Raw genomic sequence first — 19441 nt, forward strand, 5'->3', positions numbered from 1 at the left:
CACACACATGCACGTACGCACATGTATACACAACACACAAATACATGCACAAATACATGTACACAGACGCATGCACACACAACACACACAATACATGTACACACAAATACATGCAAACACATGCACATACACACAGTACATGCACACACAATACACACAATACATGCACAGATACATGCACACAAAACACAATACATGCACACAAAACACAATACATGCACACAAAACACAATACACACACAGACACATACACACAAAACATGTGCACACAATACATGCACAAACACACACATGCATGCACACACATACACACACACATACACACACACACAGAGCCACTCCAGTTATGCTGTATGTGGTAAGAATAATGGTCACCAGTCAATATATTGATTAGGCAATGAGTCAAAAGAGGAAAAAAGACTGCCCGCCCTTGGACTTGGTCAGCAGCCCTGAGTGTTGTGCGACCATGATCCAGGCTCTGATTCTGCTGGGACAGCTGCTTTGGTAGCCCCCACAGCCCTCAGCCTCCATCCTATAGACTAACTCATGGTCACATCCCTGAAGATGCTCACAAAACACCGGAGGGAGAAAGATGTGATAAAAAGGGAGTACAAAGGGGAAAGGGGAGGGAGGGATAACAGAGGGGCTGGGGATTAACAGACACACACGACTATACATAAACTAGATAAACAACAAGGACCTACTGTACAGCACAGGGAACTATAGTCAATACCTTGTAATGGCCTAGAATGAGAAAGAATCTGAAAAGAAAATATGTGTATGTATATATATAACTGAATCACTTCGCCGTACACCTGAAACCGCCACTGTAAATCAACTACACGTCAATAAAAAATTTTTTTAAAAAGGAGTGCAGGTGAGGGTGTTTACGGGCTGGGAGGGAAGCATGGTGTGTCTGCACAGCAGTGAGAAGCCACCTCCACCCCAGGGATCTCCAGACGAACTTGACAGAAGAGGTGGTGGTGAGCAGACCGAGGGGAACACACTGTCCGCGGGTCAGCGAGCGGGACACCCGGCTCCAGGCGGAGGAGGGCGTGGGCAAGGCCAAGGCCGTCCTCTCCTCCCACTAAGAACAGACCCTGTTTATTCACCTCTGCAGCCCCCTCAGTGCCCACCTGGTACCAGAATCTGTCCTTACTGGAAACTCAATAAATTGTGGCCAAAGGACTTAAATCCAAAATATGAGCTGTAACTTCTAACATGTATCGAATGCCAGTGAGCCAGCCTGAAAAGTGTTCTCCCTGTGTCTTCAACACTGAGCTGGGCCAGAGACAAAGTATCGGGACAACAGTATTTATCCCATACAATCAGAAAGCAAAATTCACTTCACTGAAATATAATTTACAAGAAATACACCTGGATACACACTCTTCAGTTTAAAAAAGAGAAATCATTACTTACCTATATCATTTTTCTTCAATATACCACTTTTCTCCAAATTCTGTATTTTAAATAAAAGAGAAAAAGATCAATCTCGTCACATAACAAAACTAGCAATACACCTATGTGTAAATAAATATGTATGGTACATGTTAACATTTGCAGGGGAGACACTGAAAATGAGAGCTTAGAAAGGCTTCCCTAAAGAAACAGAACAAAATTAAAGGAGAAAAGGCAGCAATGATGCACTTCTGTATCACAACGTAAGGTTCTGATGGGGCCTTTCTTCTGTGATCTTGGGCGAGTCACTGAATTGAGCTGAGACTCCTTCCTCCAGTGTAAACGGCTCACAGTGTTTGGGGAAGGGTTGGCTTAAAAACCCCGTAAACGCCAAGCATGGCAGACACATCAGAGGTCGTGCCAGCCCTGGCTGCGTGGTCCTCGTGGGGCTCCGCTCACTACTGTGTCTCCCATCTTGGAGGCTCAGACGTGCCGTCCTCGAGAATGTTCCTGTGATGCGTCTCCTACCTGAGAAGCGGCCCTGGGAGCCGGAGCAGGGCCCCGGAGGCGGTCAGCCCGGGGCGAACGAGATCTCACCAGCACAGAGGTGCGTGTCTTAGAGCTGCAGAGCTCCAGGCACAGAAACCCAGATGTGGGCACAGGAACCCCTGATCCTGATCCCGGGTAAGTCGGGGGAGGGGCTCTTCAGGGACCGCTCCGACAAAGCGCACAGTGTCAGCGCGGAATCTGCCACTTGCATTGTCTTCTCTGGCAGAGAGATTTTCTCTCTAATTGCCCCCTTCCATTTTCAACCACCATACGCTATAATTACGACAATTGGATGGTGGCAAATATCCTCCAGTTTTCTGCGCAGACTGCAACAAGAAATGCAGTTGTGAGCCTCTATCAACAAAACCGGAACAGCTTAAAAGCCAAGATGCAGCTGCAGAGACGCATCCTCTAAGGATGCCAGCAGGGCCGTGACAACGGCGTGCAGAGAGAGAGAAACACAGCACAGTGGCCACCTTTGGTGGCATTTTCTGAAGTTATCATTATCTCAAGAACAGAAATACCACCGGGTCAAGAGGGACCTCACAGTCGCGTCCTGATCTCCACCTCAGGATCAAGTGACCCTACTTAACCCAGATAAAAACACATACTTTTTGGAAGAGCCACTAAAAAAGACTGAACAGCCCAAGCCACTTGTCCACGTGACCTGAAGCAAAGCCAGGCTGTCACCGAAGTGAGCACGTGGGGACTGACTGCCGCTCCAGCCGGGGAAGGCGCCCTCAGTGTCCCCGTCAGCATGCAGCAGAGAGGCCACGGCCTTGGCGGCCAGATGAGGATCATGGAAAATTGCAAATTTTAGATCTAAAAATAGGCCTGGAATGGATTTTTTAAATGTGGTCCCTCCATACAGTGGAATATTATTCAGCCTGAAACAGGAAGGGAATTCTGATACATGCAACACCATGGATGAACCTGGAGAACGTTATGCTCAGTGAAAGAAGCCAGTTATAAAATGACAGACACTGTATGACCCCATTTAAGACAGCCTAGAGTCACCAAATTCCTAGAGAGAAAGCAGGATGGTGCGGGCCGGGGCTGGGGGAAGGGAAGGGAGAGTTGCAGTTTAACGGGGACAGAGCTTCAGTCTCACGGGGTGAAAAGCGTTCTGGAGACTGCTTGCTCAACAGTATGAATATACTTAACGGTACTGAATTGTGCACTTAAAAATGGCTAAAATGGTCTATTTTATATTATGTGTATTTTACAATTTTTAAAAATAGCATAGATGATTCAATCCAACACTCGCCTTTTGCAAATAAGACAAGGGAGGCTCAGAAAAGATACAGGATTTGCCCAGTGTCCATGAGTCACTCCGGCCACAGAAGCAGGATTAAAATCCAGGTCTGTGAGCCTTCCCAGGGTTCCTTCCTTACACTGCTGGACGTCGCATGCCCAGCGCTACTGCAGAGGCCTGCTTCAGACGACATGCCTCATTAGATGGAAACGTACTTGGAGAGTAAGCTCAAAGTAACACCTGCCACAAAAGTCATCTTCACCCAGAAGCTGAATATAAAAAACACCCTGAACTCAACGCATCCAGACTAACTTGAGCTTAGAACAGGAACCGGACTTTCTACCACATGCTTTTGTGAAAACAAAGACAATCAGCCGAAATGACACGGCTGTCTGTTTGTTATTAAGCACTGCGGCTCCGACTGCCTGACACAATTTTGAGCTAGGAAATGATTAGCCATTTCAAACGGCTCAATTTGTAAACTGTAAAAATGAAATATCCAAGGAATAGCTGCATTAGGTGAATTGAAACAGAACCAAAAATGGTCTTCAGTAATCTCCCCTTTGAGAAAGAAAATTAGACCAAATGAACGAATTGACAGAACATTTTAAATTGTCTCCAGCTTCCCTTGTGAAAAGGCTTAGTTCTTCCTAAAGAAGACAGAAACACATGGTTTGTTTTATTATCTCTGCTTCCCCATGTTTCTGACACAGACGATCAATATCAATCAAAATGTGCTCTGTCAAAGGTTTCTAAGTCAATGGAATTGCTACTCAGAGAGGAGAGAGACAGATGTGCCACAAGTGCAGCTCCCCACAGACAGCTCCCACCCTCACCGGGAACAGACAGGTCCAAGCCACCCTTCCGTGCAGGTTTTATTTTTAAGACACAATAGAGTTGAACACTTGCAATCCGTACATGTGATGCCCAGTGTGTACATCCTTCACCAAAAGAAGATAAAACAAGCTCAGAAGAATTTGCTATGAAATGTTTTAAGAAGAAAAGAGAAATAAAATGGCATCTTCTACCAGGTTGCAAACAGCCCCCTGCCCCGCCCCCCGCCCACATTTTGTATGAAATGAACTCATCAGACGCGTCCGCCAGCGCACTCAGCTGCAAGCTGGTCCTGTGCTCTAATTCTGCCTCCACCACTCACTAGCTCAGGCCTCAGGTTCGGTAAAACAGGAATCATAATTACAAGACCTTCTGCACAGGGTTGGTGTGAAGGTTCAGTTAGATAGTATCACGTCTGCCCAAAGCAAATGCTCAACATGTGCTCCTGCCCCCTTTAAACAGTCATCCTCATCACCCGTGTCACGTGAGGCCCACGGAAGAAACTTAACTGATAGAAGCAGTAAGGTCTATGGTTCCTCTTTCTACTTTGATTTATGTAGGTTCCTCCCAAAACTGCATAAGACACTTCCTGTTGTCATATCTAGTAAACATTTAAATAGGGACCCGCACTGCTCTAAGTGGTGGACACACAACACAACACAACACATACACACACTTAATCTGCAAAAGAGCTTTCCGAGGGAGGTCCCATCACCCCATCGTCCAGACGGACGAGGAGGCTGAGCACAGCGAGGTTCCGGGACTCCTGCAGGGGGTCAGAGTCGGGGAAGGGCTGTGAACACCGCAGCCTGGCCCCAGGGTTCAGCTCTCAGCCTACGTCACTCAGGACCCAGTAACTCAAGCCACCACAGGGTGTGAGGCCAGGCAAACCTGCAGGCTGAGGACAGGTATGGGGCTTGGCTGAGGCAGCACCCAGGGCCTGAGCACCAGCCTGGGAGGGCAGGCTCCCCTGAAAGCCGGGGCAGCTCAGAATCTGGGCAGTCCCAGGGCCAGGTGCCCAGAAGAGGAGCCTGGCCCAGAGCTCAGGCCCCAGGCAGGATGGCAGGGCACGGGCAGCTCTCAGGATTTGGGCGCAAAGCCACCAGAGGCCAACCAGCGTGTCTGACCACTGTTTGGGGAAGGACCTGCCCTGGGCAGGGCTGGCCGAGTTCTGGAGAACTCCAGACTGCACAGACGTTGGACAACACTGGACAAACCACTTCTTCATCGCCCAGTCTTGGGATGGGCTACAGGGGACACTTCATCACTGCCTCTCCTCATGGGCTGAATGGCTTGTTGGTTCTGTGACCTAAGCACAGATGGGGTTAATGACATTTTTCAAGGGCTTTAATAGCTGTGTGTGAAAAATGACACTAAGATATAGGACTCACCTTACCTACCTCTATTTATATTTATATATGTATTTAAGGCAAAGAATATATGTATTTCTTCTTTTGAAAAGATTATTTAAAACCTATATTTGAAAGTAGGTGCTCTAATTTCTAAATTCACCACACAAAATATTAATTCCCCATTAATAACCCTTAAATTCATTATAAATGAGCCTCATTATTGCCAAATACACACACACACACACACACACACATACACACACAGCTATGTACTATGAAATCACAGTGTGAAAAATTCAAGTATTTGGAAAATTTGGATTCTGACTTCACCTTTCGACCTCAATCAAATTACTTAACTTCTCTGAGGGTAAATGTTTTCTGCTATATGTGGGAATATCTGCTTTGCTTAGCAATAACACGATCATTCAGAAAATCAAATTAAATGAAATGTCTGAAAAGGCTTCATTAACCAACCACAAAGACTCTTAAAGCCATAAGGAATTATTATCATCATTTCCCTAGCATAGGAATCCCATGGTGTAGTTAGAACAGATCACACTCTGCTGAAAAAAGAAACATTCCATTTAAAAATGCTTTTATACCAATTATGTGGGGAAAAATACAGTCAACTGAGCCTTAATTAATATGACAGAAAACAGCTCATATGTTTAAAATATTGTTTCTCTTTCTCATGTGCCAAACTGATCTAATGCAACCCCAAATGGCGAAATTTAGACGCAGTTCTTGAATGCAACCAATGATCAAGAAGGGACAGCTCTGAGATTTGGGTAAGTGTTGTCCCCTCTCCGTCGGTCCCCAGGTCTCAGTTTCTGGTTCTGACTGTGTAAGGAGCCTGACGGCCACCTTTGGGGGTCTCCAGGCCGGTTCCCAGGATGCCCTCTCAACATGGTGCCACCTTCAAGGTGAGGGACAGCCCAAGGTTAAGTTGTGAAAGACTGGAGAAGACTATGGTATCCAGGCAAGACTGCTAAAATGTCTAGCTCCATACCAAAGCACCTTTTCTCTGAAAATGGAATTGAAAGCCTAGTGGATCTGCCTTAACTATTAAAGGGCTTTTTTAAGCAAGCCTATTTGTGGATTGCTGCCTGGATTCAAAATCTACATTGACCAATGATTCATTTAAAAAAAAGAAATCTGGTAACTATGGAAACATGAAATCATTGCTGCTCCCATTAAAGAAAATACAAACAAATCTCACATAGGAAGAATGGATTTGATCATTAGACTTGTACCTTAGACTGCTTGACCTCTTTCTTTATATCTTCAGAAACCAAAGCAAAAGCTGGAAAAAAACAAAAAGAAAGAAACATTTCTACATTAAAATTAACAATTAAGATTCATTCTCACATTAAACGGTTTTCCTTAAAATGAGGAAAAAAAAATACTTTAACAAGATTCGTTTTGCTCATTTTTGAAAGCAGTGGCACTGCTGCAAGCTGGTGCCCAGGCCACCTTTACCTCCGGACCTAAGATTATCCATCAGTGTGAAGCCAACATGCTTAGGCTACCGAGCTAAGGAAAATGGACAGCAAAGGAATTATCTATAATTATAAACCACAGGACAGACGCATACAAACATACGACTTCTCAGAAACCCTGATTCTGGTACCTTCTTAAGCAAAGAGGAATTCCTGAGAATCCGGCAAGAAGCAGCACAGATTTCCACCCTCTCATCCGTGCCAGAGTCTGGCGGGCAACAGAGCTAAACCTGGGGCAAGTTTTCCATCTCGGGGGTTGTGGGTGCAGGGTCTGCAGTGTGGTGCAGAAACTGCTCCCAGCTCGCAGGGGAGAAATAAGAGATCCCTACTAAAGCCACGGGGCCAGGGGAGCCGGAGGAGTTAGGACCATCCCCCGCTCAGAATTTCATGTTTTGAGTCGGAGCCCATAAACAGGCAAAAACATCCCTAGAGACAAAACTAGGCTCTACATTAAAAATAATAATAATAACCTGACAGTAACATTTTGAAAATATAAAGCAAAATGATAAATGAAACAGGAAGGGTAACCAGACCAAAAAAAAAAAAAAAAAAGCTTAATTTTACAGTGCATGTCCCCTGAAGGGCTAAGAGGAAAGCGTTTCGGAGTTTGCTTTCTCCAGTTAGCGTTCCCAGGAGGAGACGTGCAGTGCCTTAGAGCAAAAAGGCGCTGAAAGGGCTGGACAGGCGATTCCGGGCAGCAGTCACACCGCATACGGAGCGTCAGTGCCGGGGCTCCCGGGGAACAGAGGAGGAGACGGCCCCCGCCTCAAGTTCCCTCTCCATTAACATCTGCTCAAAGGAAATAACCTAAAACATACTCACACTAAGAAGCAAATGACTAACAAGGTCGAATCAATTCCACTTCCAGAATGATATTTCGGAAGGCGGGTAAAATCCAAATGGAAGCCGAATGAGCCTCTATGTGAACCTCGATCCCAGCAGGTGCTGCATGAGGCTCCCTGAGTGAATCCCCACCGCCACCCTCCGACCCTCTGCTCTGCTTTATGTTCCTCCAGAGCACCTCCTGCTGCTGACACAATATATGTTTACGTGTTTATTGCTTGTCTTATAGATTAGTGTAGCGCAAGCTCCGTGAAGGCAGGAGTGGTTTTATTTACTGTTTGCCCCCAAATCAGAAGCAGCTCAATAAACATTTATTGAATGAATGAATGGAGTGAGCTCGTCTCCAATCCATCACTGAAGGGCTGTCCCCTCCTTACACTCAACATCTCAACCCAGCAGACTGAAGTTTAGTACCCTACTCAGTTTATGTTCACTAGGATCTGATCTGCTTTCTCACTTTTTACACACATGTGCATGCATAGCACACACACACACATCCCAAGCCAAATGCAAAGTCCAATCATTTATTAAGTCCCAAGAAGAGAGGACAGATTGAACTTCAAACACCATTTAAATTCTCCTTCTGGGTATTTAATCTTTTGATATTGTTTTATTTATCTCCAAGCTAGTGTGTACATTTAAAACCCTCAACAAGATCTTAAAAATAGAATTATTAATAAACATCATATAGTGAGGTTGCAACATTCCAATAACTTGCAGGATCTAAAAACTGTGGTCAATCTAATATAGGACTTGAGACTCAAAAATCCATCTGCCCCAACTCACCACTGCCTAATTCCAAACATGGACAGTCAAAGCTCTCTGGGTTAGAATTTCCTCCTTTATCAAGAAAAATAACCCTCCCAATTTAACATGTTCAGTGACTTATCAGCTAATACCCAGCATTTACTCTTAACCTCACTTTTTGGCAAGACCAGTTGGCCATGTGAAAAAGAAAAGTATGTCCACACAAAAGCCCCAGGCCCTTCCAAATGCAGGCTCTATACTGAAGGAAAGCGTCTTTAGCTGGTATTGGTTCTAAGTACTACTAATGCATCAGCTTTCAAAAATAAGCAGCTAATATTATTTGACAATGTTACTGTGTAAAGTAGGAACTACACAGAGGAAAGATGTTTCCCATAAGTCAAGTAAATTCCTCAAACCCTGCTGTCTTTATAGAATAAAGACACCATACTTTTATTCAGACAAGGCTTAAGGGAAATTAGATTTTAGTTGTCTCCAAAAATATACTGGCCTAGAGTTTAAATATCCTTTAAAAAAAAAAAAGGAAATAAAATTTATTTCTCCCCATCACTCTGCTGTGAAATTAAGACCTTTTCCCCGTGAGAGAAATAAATTACATAAAATGTAAAGCAATAACATAAAAAAGCCATCAGAAGGCCTTTCAAGCATAAGAGCAAATCATAATATGGCAAGACAATCCCCATTAGATGAATATCTAAACAAATAACTAGTTGGTTTTAGCTCTGTATTTCCATAATCTAAATAAAACAAAATAAATCACCAAGGAACCAAGTGCATTTTGAAGAATATGCTACACTATTGACAAATCCAATCCTTTGGGGGGGGGCGGGCTGAAGGGTGATAATTAGGTTTCTGTCTTTATTTCTGGAGGAGGTACTGGGGATTGAACCCGGCACCTCGTGCATGCTAAGCATGTGCTCTACCACTTGAGCGATACCCTCTCTACCCTGATAAATTCAACCTTAAAATAATGAATCATTTACAGAACTCCTACCAACAAAATCCCAGCTTTTGCAGTTCGTGGAAATGAAGGCAAAATGGTGCATTATAGTAGAAGAGGAAAGTGAGAAAAATCAGCAAGTGAGGTAAGAAATTACATGTCACCTTCAACAGCCCTAACAAGAGCACAGTGCGGACATTTCACCCAGCAGGAGGGAGGGAGGCGGGAGAGGGAGTGAGACCCCCCACCCCCGCCATGGGGAGGGGCCACCTGGGGCTCAGGGTGTACTGTTTGACTTGCTACTAATTTCCAGATTCAGTGGGGGGAAAAGAAATATTCTTGAAAGCTTGGCCTTAATGTGCAGTTGGGAGAAATATTCCAAGGTAAATCAGCTCTTATATGCCAAACTGCTGTTTAAAAGTAATTTCCCCTTTTCTATTTTCAACATGAATCCCTGTGAATTGCTACAGGGAACTATATTTAAAGTGCAAATCAGAGCGGACAATAGAAATAAGACCCTTCTCATGATAAGTTTAAGTAATTCAAGCCAACTAATGTGTTAGCGCATCTATCCTGAGAGATAAATCAAATTTTACAGCTAACCTGGGCCCAAGATTTATCGACCAGCCCAAGCCCTGGAGTGTGAGAAAACAGGAGAGAAATTAATTGCAATGCATTTAAGCAGCACTAATCAGCTCTCTTCTGTTCCGGGGAGGGACCAGGGACCGGCCCAGGCAGGAAAGGTGACTGATTCTCCTGTTTTATTCCTCCCAAACTCCTCCAGTAACATCTATCATAGAAACTGAATTAAATACCAAAAAACAAAACCAGTAAGACGCTAAATAACCCCCCAGGGGGTGCCGTCAGGACTGAGTGAGATGAGGCAGCAAGTGCTCCGAGAGGGCTCAGCGGATACCGAAGGCTCAGGAGGGGGCTGCGGAGATGCTGGTGGAGCAAACCAGCCGTCACCGTCACCGTGGGTCGGGCGGGCGTGTGTCCGGCACACAGGCCGGGAGGAGGAAGCAGAGGGAGGGCAGCCCTGCCATCCAGGACAGAGCTCACAGCACCCGGGAGCCTGCGGCCAGTGCCCCCCCAGGCTCAGGGCTCTTCCCGGGCACAGTGGGAGGGAGCACCTGGGGCCCGGGTTCTTTGCTGTGACCTACTTTCCTTAACAGGTCCCCCCCACCCCCCACCGCCCGCACAGCTCCTCCCCAGCAGCTCCTGCTCCCTGGAGCTTCCAGGTTTAATTCCAGGTCCTCCGAAGGGGCCTTAAGCTCCAGGATGCATAGCCTGCAGTCAATTTACTTGGTTCCAAAGACCTGCTTTGAAGATAATCCCTGGCAGCAGAGGGAACAGAAACAAACATGCTGGCCCAGTGACAGGCCTTCCCTTGTCCTCCTCAGACAAATCCACGGTCCCCAGAGCTGCGGTCATGAGGGAGGGGAGATGCCACTCAACCACGGATGGAGGGCCCTTCACTCCGCAGGGCTGAGAACAGAAGGACAGACCAGCTCAGGCGGCTGAGGAGCTAATGGTTGAGCCCCTGTAACAGGCCCAGGATGGGGCCTGGCACACGCAAGGGGCTCTGGGTGTGAGCAGCTATTGTCATTACTTTTATTAATTTATACTTTCGTTTGTTCAACAGAAAATCAAAGAGCGGCTGCATGTTATATGTGCCCTGCATTCGGCTAGGAGCCGGGCAGACGATGAATGAGCAACTCCCCAAGGAGCTAATGGTCTAACTTGCCAAGCCCCTCAGTCAGCAACCAAGTGCCGACGGGCGCCCCCTGAAGGCAGCCGTTCTAAAGGCACCACTGAGGGAGCCCCCGCGGGGAGAGAGGGCATCGCACTGGCAGGGCAGCGGGGAAGGGAGGCCGCCAGAGCGCGGGGCACTGCCTGCAGCAAGCTCGCCTCGGTGCTCAAGGAAGTAAACCCCAGGCAGCAGAGACTTCAAGTACAAGAGGAGAAGGCCTGGAAACAGGCTTCTGCACACAAAGCACATTAAACAGTCCGGTGTGCCCAGAGCATGGACACCTGGGGGGTGTGACCTGGGCACAGACACCTGGGGTCTGTGATCTAGGCAGGGACACCTGGGGGTGTGACCTGGGCACAGACACCTGGGGTCTGTGATCTAGGCAGGGACACCTGGAGGTTGTGACCTGGGCAGGGACAGCTGGGGGGTGTGACCTAGGCAGGGACACCTGGGGTCTGTGATCTAGGCATGGACACCTGGAGGGGTTGACCTGGGCATGGACACCTGGGGGTGTGACCTGGGCACAGACACCTGGGGTCTGTGATCTAGGCAGGGACACCTGGAGGGTGTGACCTGGGCAGGGACAGCTGGGGTCTGTGATCTAGGCATGGACACCTGGAGGGGGTGACCTGGGCATGGACACCTGGGGGTGTGACCTGGGCAGGGACACCTGGAGGGGGTGACCTGGGCACGGACCATATATTTTAGGAAGGAAAAGATCTTTTGCTTCTTTGATTCATATCTCATTTAAACAGAAGATATGAAAACCCATGTCAGTCAGGGTCTGAAAACTAGAAAATTCCAACTCAAACAGAGTTTTGGGAGAAATGCACAAGCATGTTCCAGAGGCTGAGCCATGGGTAAGGGGCAGAGGAGTCCTGGCCGCACAGCCTACTCCCCAGCACAGAGGAGCTCCGCGAGGGCACTCACTCAAACACCAGGAAAGCCGCGCTCCGCACAAGGCCTTTACGTTGCTAACGCATATTCAGCAGCTAGCCGTCTGGCTAATCTGTAAGAGCACGCTTCTGCTTGACTCTTGGGTAACTTAGTTTTGTAAGACAGAGTGGGTCCTAAAAAGCGCCCGTCAGTGCCACTGAATCCGTGGTGCCCACAGTCTGAGATGTGCCAACGCCTTCAAGAGCTTACTTGTCTATTGTCCAAAAATCTTTGCTCTAACAACCCACTGCTTCAGCTTTTGAGACTCATGCAGTCCCTTCAGTAGCATCTGTAAATCTGCTAAACGATGCTGGAATCAGAGAGAGACTTCTCAGTCTGAATTCTGGGGTTTCTGGTTCCTTCCCCAAGGAGACAAAACACCTGATTGCTGAGTGTCAGGCCTCCATTCCACACTTTGCTCTCTCCAAAACAGCGCCTTACTCAATTTAAAGACCAAGCAACCGGCAATCATCTTTACCTTCTACAGATGAGCAGGGAATCGGCCCCACTGACCCCAGGCAAGGGCAGCCCATGCAGGGCTCTGTACCTGCCAGCATATACAACTCATGTGGCGCCTTTTTAAAAATGCAGATCCACAGGCCTCATCACCCACCTCTTGAATCAGAAAAATCTGGAGCCTGAACCCAGGAATCTGCATTTTAACAAAGGGGCCTCTTTAAGACCCTGAGGTGTTTCCGTGTGTGAAGTCTGATGCACGCTGGGATGGACAGACAGCAAGACTCAGGCAGACGGGACGGGCTTTTCTCACCGTTTATCTTCCTTTGCCTCCTTCATCTCATAAACGAAGAACAGGCCCCTGCATATCCACCCTCAAGGATCCGGAGAAGATAAATTCAGCGTGCTGTGTAAGAAGCCTTGAGCTTCTTATGGGAAGCAATGATGTGAACCAAAACATATCACCTTTGCAGATCATAAAAGACTCCTTTAGGAGTGAAAGTAAGTTGTATGCCCAGGAGAGACTGGCATTGCTGTGCTTGAGATGCATTCCAAACCGTGTTTGATGACACTTTAACTCTTTTTTGTGTGTGTGTCTAAACCTGCAGCTCTACACTGTATGAGTTTTACAGATAAAGACTGTTTATTTCCCCAACGTCTACCAAATTTCAGAGCACAGACATTTTGAGTAAAAGCTTAAATAAGTTTATTTTGTCAATCAAGGCTCTCTTCTTAAAAAACAACAACAAAAAACGCAAATTGCCCCCAAATCTCTCTTCAGCCAACCTCTCCTCTGAGCTCTAGACCCGCAGCTCTAACTCCCCACCAGACAGGGCGCCTGAGCATCTTGCATGTACCCCAAACTCAACTTGTCCAAACTCAGCTCATCATCTGCACCTCCCCCTAAAATTAAAAGTAAATTTTAGAAAACTTTGAATACTTAATGCCACAACTGTACACTTAAAAATGGCTGAAGTGATACATTTTATGTTGTATATATTTAATTACAATTAAAATTTTCTCTTGCGGTTGAATCTGGTCCTTCTCCATCAATGCCTGTATCAGTAAATAACACCTCTTCACCGACAGCTCAGAACAAAAACCAAGACTCATCCTTGAGCTTTCCTCCCAGCCCGCTGGACCAGTCACCACCACACCTCAGAGACTCTTAATCAGGTCCCCTGGGGTTGGCTCTGGCAGCCTCCTCACTGGTCCCCTATGTCCACACTGGCCCCCTCCCGTCCCTGTCCTAGGGGACAACCAGCGTGAGCTTCTTAAAATGCAAGTCAAATCATGTCACTCCCCTATGACAGCCCTTCAATAGCTCTGACTGTTCTAAGGTCAAAGTCCCAAATCCCTAGCCTGGTCTCCAGAGCCCCTACTGACCCCCACCCCCTCTACAGCCCCATCCTTTTTCCACAGAATTCCTCCAGCCCGAGCTCTTTCCTCCGCTTACCTGATCTCTGCTTCCCCTTCGGGTCTGAGCTCTGATGTCCCTTTCTTGAGTCCCTGCTCTGAGCTTCCTCAGCCCTGCACTACTGGCAGCTTGGACCAGATAGTTGATTCTTCGGGAGGTGGGGGTTGTCCTACGCATTGTAGGACACTCAGCAGCGCTCCCTGCCCAGCCATCCTGTGTGACAGACACCAAATCTCTAGGCATCCACAGGTGTTCCCGGGTGGGGCAAGATGACTGTTGAGAACCACGGCCCCAGACTCCAGGCTAAAGCCATTAACATCCCTGGGGGCCCCAGACTCCAGGATAAAGTCACATGCGTCCCCGCAGCCCCCTCACTGCACCGAGCAGGCTGCAGCCAGCATTTTTGGTGAAGTGAGTGTTTAATGTCACCTTCCCTGCAAGCTTCACAAGGGTAGACACAGACTAGTTCTGGCTCCCTGCAACATCCCAATGCTGGATGTAGACTAGCTACTCTACCCTCTTTGAATAAATAAAACAAGCTTGGAGCTGGTTTTTGCTTTTAATACTACTCTTAAGTTAACATTTTCTAGTAGTTCAAGTCCGCACCCACACTGCATCCAGTGTCTTTGGAAGTGGCTTAGTGAACAGATCCTCTGAAATATGGTATTAAAGGAGACTCTCAATCAGTCACGGGTCTCAGGAACCCCAGACACACACCGTAACTTTTCCTTTATATTCACGAAAATGGAAATCACACCCCTGTATATTGTTCTTCAGCAGGAATCTGCTCAGCACCCCAGATGGACTACACGTAATGGCTACAAGGAGGAGAACGCAGAACGTCTGCAAACTAGGCCTGCTTTACATGCTTGTAACAGAAAGCGAGAAACCTGGCCCTCAGTGGCCCCAGTGACCTCAGTAACGATGACTGACTCAGGCCCTGGGCCCACAAGGTTCGCCTCAGACAAAGTTGGCAGGAAGGTCAGGACATACCCTCCCCGCCCCCCTCCTCATGTGGAACAGATGCCCTTCCTCCCTCCCCTTCCACCACCCCCAGCCCTCCCTGCCTCCTCCCCAGAGCCTGACTGTTGGCCACAGGCAAACTCCCATGGGCCAAGTCCATGACCAAGGGGGCCATGCTAGTTTGGGGGACCTGGGCTATCTGGACCACAGAGAATTCATCCAGACAACTGAAATCTATGCCGGTGATACCTGAGTACCGCTGAAGAAACAAAAGGAGGGCTTCAAAATAAAAATTTAAAAAAAAAAAAAAACAAACAAGATAACCTGGAGCCAGGTGTGACTCTCAGGGTCCTAAAATGTCTGACTCACTGCAATGAAAAGAATCTGAGCAAGACCTGGCTTGGAATGAAAAACCATCCCTAATTTTGGCAGGTGCTAAGACTTCACAATCCTGACTCATACAGAGCAGAAACAGGGACGAGAAAGATAAATGTTAACATTATTATTTTTACCATTGGTTCAAATGAGTCTCTTCCCAGATGTACCCATTAGAATTAGGTTTGGCTGCATGTAATTAAAATACCCTAACAACCGAGGCTTTAAAAAGACAGGTTTATGTTTTTATCACATGTAATACAAGTGTGGTAACAGGCCATCCCGGGCTAGCCTGGTGCTCCACACCCACCTGGCACCCAGGTGGTGGTACCCCTGCCCCTCTACCATCTGCACCACTGGCTTCTGTCTTCAAGGTCACCTCGTGGTCACAAGATGGCCACCAAAGCTCCAGCCATCAGATTCACACAATAGGCAATGAGGAGGAGGAGGAAACAATGACAGAAGTTCTGCATCTCAACTGGGTCAGCCACCAAGAGACCCACCCAAAAATCTCTACAGATAGCTCACTGGCTACACCTGTTTGCAAGGACCACTGAAAAATGTTTTCTCACTGGACACACAGCCACCCCCCACCACCCTTCCCCTCACCCCCTGTATTATTAGTCTGCTAGGGCTGCCGTAATAGAAGCCACGGCGAGGCTTAAACAACAGAAATGTATTTCTCACAGTCCTGGAAGCCAGGAGTTCAAAATCAAGGTACCAGCAGGGCTGGTTTCTGCTGAGAACTCTCCCCTTGGCTTACAGATGGCCGTTTTCTCTCTGTCCTCACACAGCCTTTTCTTTGTTTGCAAGCATTCCTGGTACCTCTTCCTTTTCTGATAAGGACATGGGTCCTACTGGATTAGGGCCCCACCCTTAAGACCTCATTTAACCTTCATTACCTCCTTAAAGGCACATCTCCAAACAGTCATACTGTGGATTAAGGCTTCAACACGTGCATTTGCAGGACACAATTCAGTCCATAACACTGCTGATTATCTAAGAGGTTTTTCGGTCAGGAAAAGAAGGAACTAGGGGCTTGAGGGTAGCAGACAGCAAACTCTGCTACAATAGAATCAGTTAAAACTGTAAGAGATGTCGAAGTTCTAGTATTTTTATCTAGTCTATGCCTCCTGTTTTATATGAGAAAATTGAGGCTCAAAGAAAGCAAAGAGGAGCCACACCATGGGTGACCTGGAAGCATGAATAAATCTTCTGATTCTAGTGCTGGCTTTCAGACTTTAGAACTGAAGTTACAGTGAATTTTGTTTGTATAATCATATGGGTTTAAAATAAATGTTCTATTGACTTTAAAAGCTCAAATGAATACACTACGGTTTGTGGGAAGCTATATACAGTCAGGCCACCCTTACAAGGGAATTTAAGGTATTTTTACACTGTCAGGATTGTTCACATGCCTGAGAACTCCTATCACATTCTCTATTTCAGAAACTTTCCAAAATCCTGATTTGAAGATATAGAGTGGGTACCACATCTTTTTATTTCTTGGTGCCTTTCTGCAACATCAAAGAAGATCTCAATAGAAGGAACTCATGGTTTACCTCTGACCTCGAAGACCTGTCTGTACCAACACATGAAAACCACTTCATAAATCCAAATGTCTCACAGGGACCTTTTAATAGGTTTTATGTCTTATTTGTTGTGCCTACCTGACAACTTCACAAGCCTGAGACATCTCCAAAAACCGGAGGACATTTTAGTTCATTCTGAACGTCCTTTAATGTATTATCAAGTTTGGATAATGCAGATATCCCCGTAAGCGCAGTGAAAAAGATACACATAGCAACACAAGTGTGCACTTCAGCCAGTACAGTGAATATGTTACATACAAACATTGTGTTCCCACTACAGCATTGTAAAGTGCAGTGCTATAAATAGAATGCCAATTTCAGCTACCACCCACCCCATTTGGTGACATGCAAAAACGCCCAGGGAGCCAGCCAACTGATGCAGCCAGCAGTCACCTAGTCCGCGTCCCACCCCTTCAGTCCCCCCTTCCCCCAGGGCTGCCTCCCCAGCAACGCACTCTCTTCCACCAAAGCAGATTCTGGCCAAGTTCAGTTGCTCCCCACCGTCAATTACAGCCTTCTCCGCCCAAGGTGCCCAAACATTTTTAATTACATTGTTACTTACTTAATCATGCATGTGAACAATTACCAATTAGTCTCACTCACTTTTTCCACACTTACTGAGCACCTACAGACACGCCAGGGTACCAAACAAGGTCCTTATTCGGAGAGTTTTAAGTCCAAATGAAAACGGCTAGAAAGGTTCTGGTGGGCTACCAAAACAGCAGTGTGCAATGACGCTACGTCTTTTCCTAAATTGCACCATTCTGCCATTTCTAAAAATCTGAAATTACTGCCTCTTAACGGGCTGGAAACACAAAAGCCTGGGAAAGAAGACAATAACCCTGAGAACACTGCAAAGGGAATAATTTTCCCCCAAAGCTTTCAAACTTGCACAAATCATGAAAGTCAACTGCAATTTTTTTTAAACTTTTGCAACATTATTTTATGATAAAGGGGTAAGCAGGCTCTTGTGAGGCGCATGGGGGTAAAGGGAAGGGGCATTACAGCTGCAGCAGACAAGCACTGTTGCAGAAGTGTTCTCTAATTTCCCCCCACGAAGACGCAAGATTCGGGAAGGCTTCCCCGCTGCCTGCCCCAAGCCACGACCGACACACGGAGGCCCAGCCGGGTACCCGGTTCCCACTTCCTGGTCCAGGAATCAGTGGAAGGGGCTGGTGCCCAGTGGGCATCTCAGCCTTGGGAGCCCGGGCAGGACCGTCAGACCCCGCAGGGAGCCCCGGAGGGGCGCGCGGGCCGGGCGGGAGGGGCGGGGCGGGGCGGAGCGGGGGCCCGGGCAGCTGAGCCCGCCCGCCTCCAGCCTCTGCGCCAGCGCGGGGCGCGCGGGGCGCGGGCGGAAGGCATGGGGGGCGGGCCCGCGGCCGCCGCTTCCCTCCGTTCAAAGTTTCTCGCAGTTGCACATTCACTCCGCGCTTCCTGTGGGGGTGGGCGCCGCGCCCTCGCGGCCCGGCCGGCCGGCCGCCCGCTCCTGGCGGAAGGAAGCGGGAAGATGCGAGGCGGGCCGGGGCGGCGACGGGACTCCGCGCGCCGAAAGGGGCCGTGGAGGTGCGCCCCCGGGTCCCGGGTTCGGGGGAGGGGGGGGTCCCGCCCTGGCGCCGCGAGAGGGCGCTGCTGCCGGCGCAGCGGGGACCGGACGGCGGGGCGCGGGCGCCTGCGGGGCAAGGCTGGGCCGCCCAGCGCCTCCCTCAGCGCGCGGACGCGGGGCGCGGGCGGCTGCGCCCGGGGAGCCCACGCCTCTCCCGTGCGCACCCGGGCCGCCCGCTACTTACCCAGGGAGCAGGTGAGCAGCGAGAGCAGTGCCGGGAGCGCCAGGCGGCGGCCCCGGCGGGCGTGTGGCCGCATCCCGGCGGCGGAGCTGTGCTCCCTGTCCGGGCGCGGGGACGGGAGACGCGCGGGGAGCGGAGCTGCGCCGCTGCCGCCGCCGCCGCCCCAGCCGCCGCGGCTGACCCTTCTCCGCCGGCTCCCCTCCTCCCTCCTCCGGCTCCACCGCGTCGGCTCCCGACGCGCCCTCTGGCGGCCGGTAGCGGGAGCGCTCTTGTGCGCGCTTGTCGCACCCGCTTGGTTGGCGGTTGGGGCTGGGGTCGCCGCCAGGGTGAGGGTAGAGGTGGCCGCTCCAACGCTGGGACAGCGCCCTCCTTCCAGGCGTCTGACCTCTGCTCCCTGCGGCCACTCGTCTCCACTCCTCCCTTCCTTCCTCTCCCTCACCTAGGCCCCATCCTCTCTTCTCGCGTCCTCCTTACTCCGTCACCTCCCCTCCCCGGATCGCCAGCGGTAGGTCAGTGGCGCCCCTTCTTACCCCCGAAGTGAAGGGGTGGGGGCAGCGGGTGATGGGCGGCAGAGGAAAGAAGGGAGAATCACTTTTCTTCCCTGCTAGTATACCATCTGCTATAAAAAAAATCAATAATTCAAATCTTAATATTGTTGGCACCAGTATTCTACTTTGATGAAGGTGTTTTTAATCAGCTCAACTAATTTACTTAATATTCTCTTTTT

The 19441-nt window shown here is 48.6% G+C and overlaps 1 protein-coding gene across 1 annotated transcript in view; it reads right to left on the minus strand.

The window, feature by feature from the left end:
* The window catches only part of B3GLCT (beta 3-glucosyltransferase), an 83646-nt gene extending 64626 nt beyond the window's left edge, over window positions 1-19020 (minus strand). The window contains exons 1-3 of the mRNA XM_064493228.1: window positions 18718-19020; window positions 6645-6694; window positions 1423-1462 (exon numbers count right to left, since the gene is read on the minus strand). Of these exons, the coding sequence (XP_064349298.1) occupies window positions 1423-1462; window positions 6645-6694; window positions 18718-18790 (163 nt within the window). The 5' untranslated portion in view covers window positions 18791-19020. The remainder of the gene's footprint in view (window positions 1-1422; window positions 1463-6644; window positions 6695-18717) is intronic.
* Window positions 19021-19441: the final 421 nt, after the last annotated feature.

This window comes from Camelus dromedarius, chromosome 13 (assembly GCF_036321535.1).
Source record: "Camelus dromedarius isolate mCamDro1 chromosome 13, mCamDro1.pat, whole genome shotgun sequence".
Taxonomy (NCBI): Eukaryota; Metazoa; Chordata; class Mammalia; order Artiodactyla; family Camelidae; genus Camelus; species Camelus dromedarius.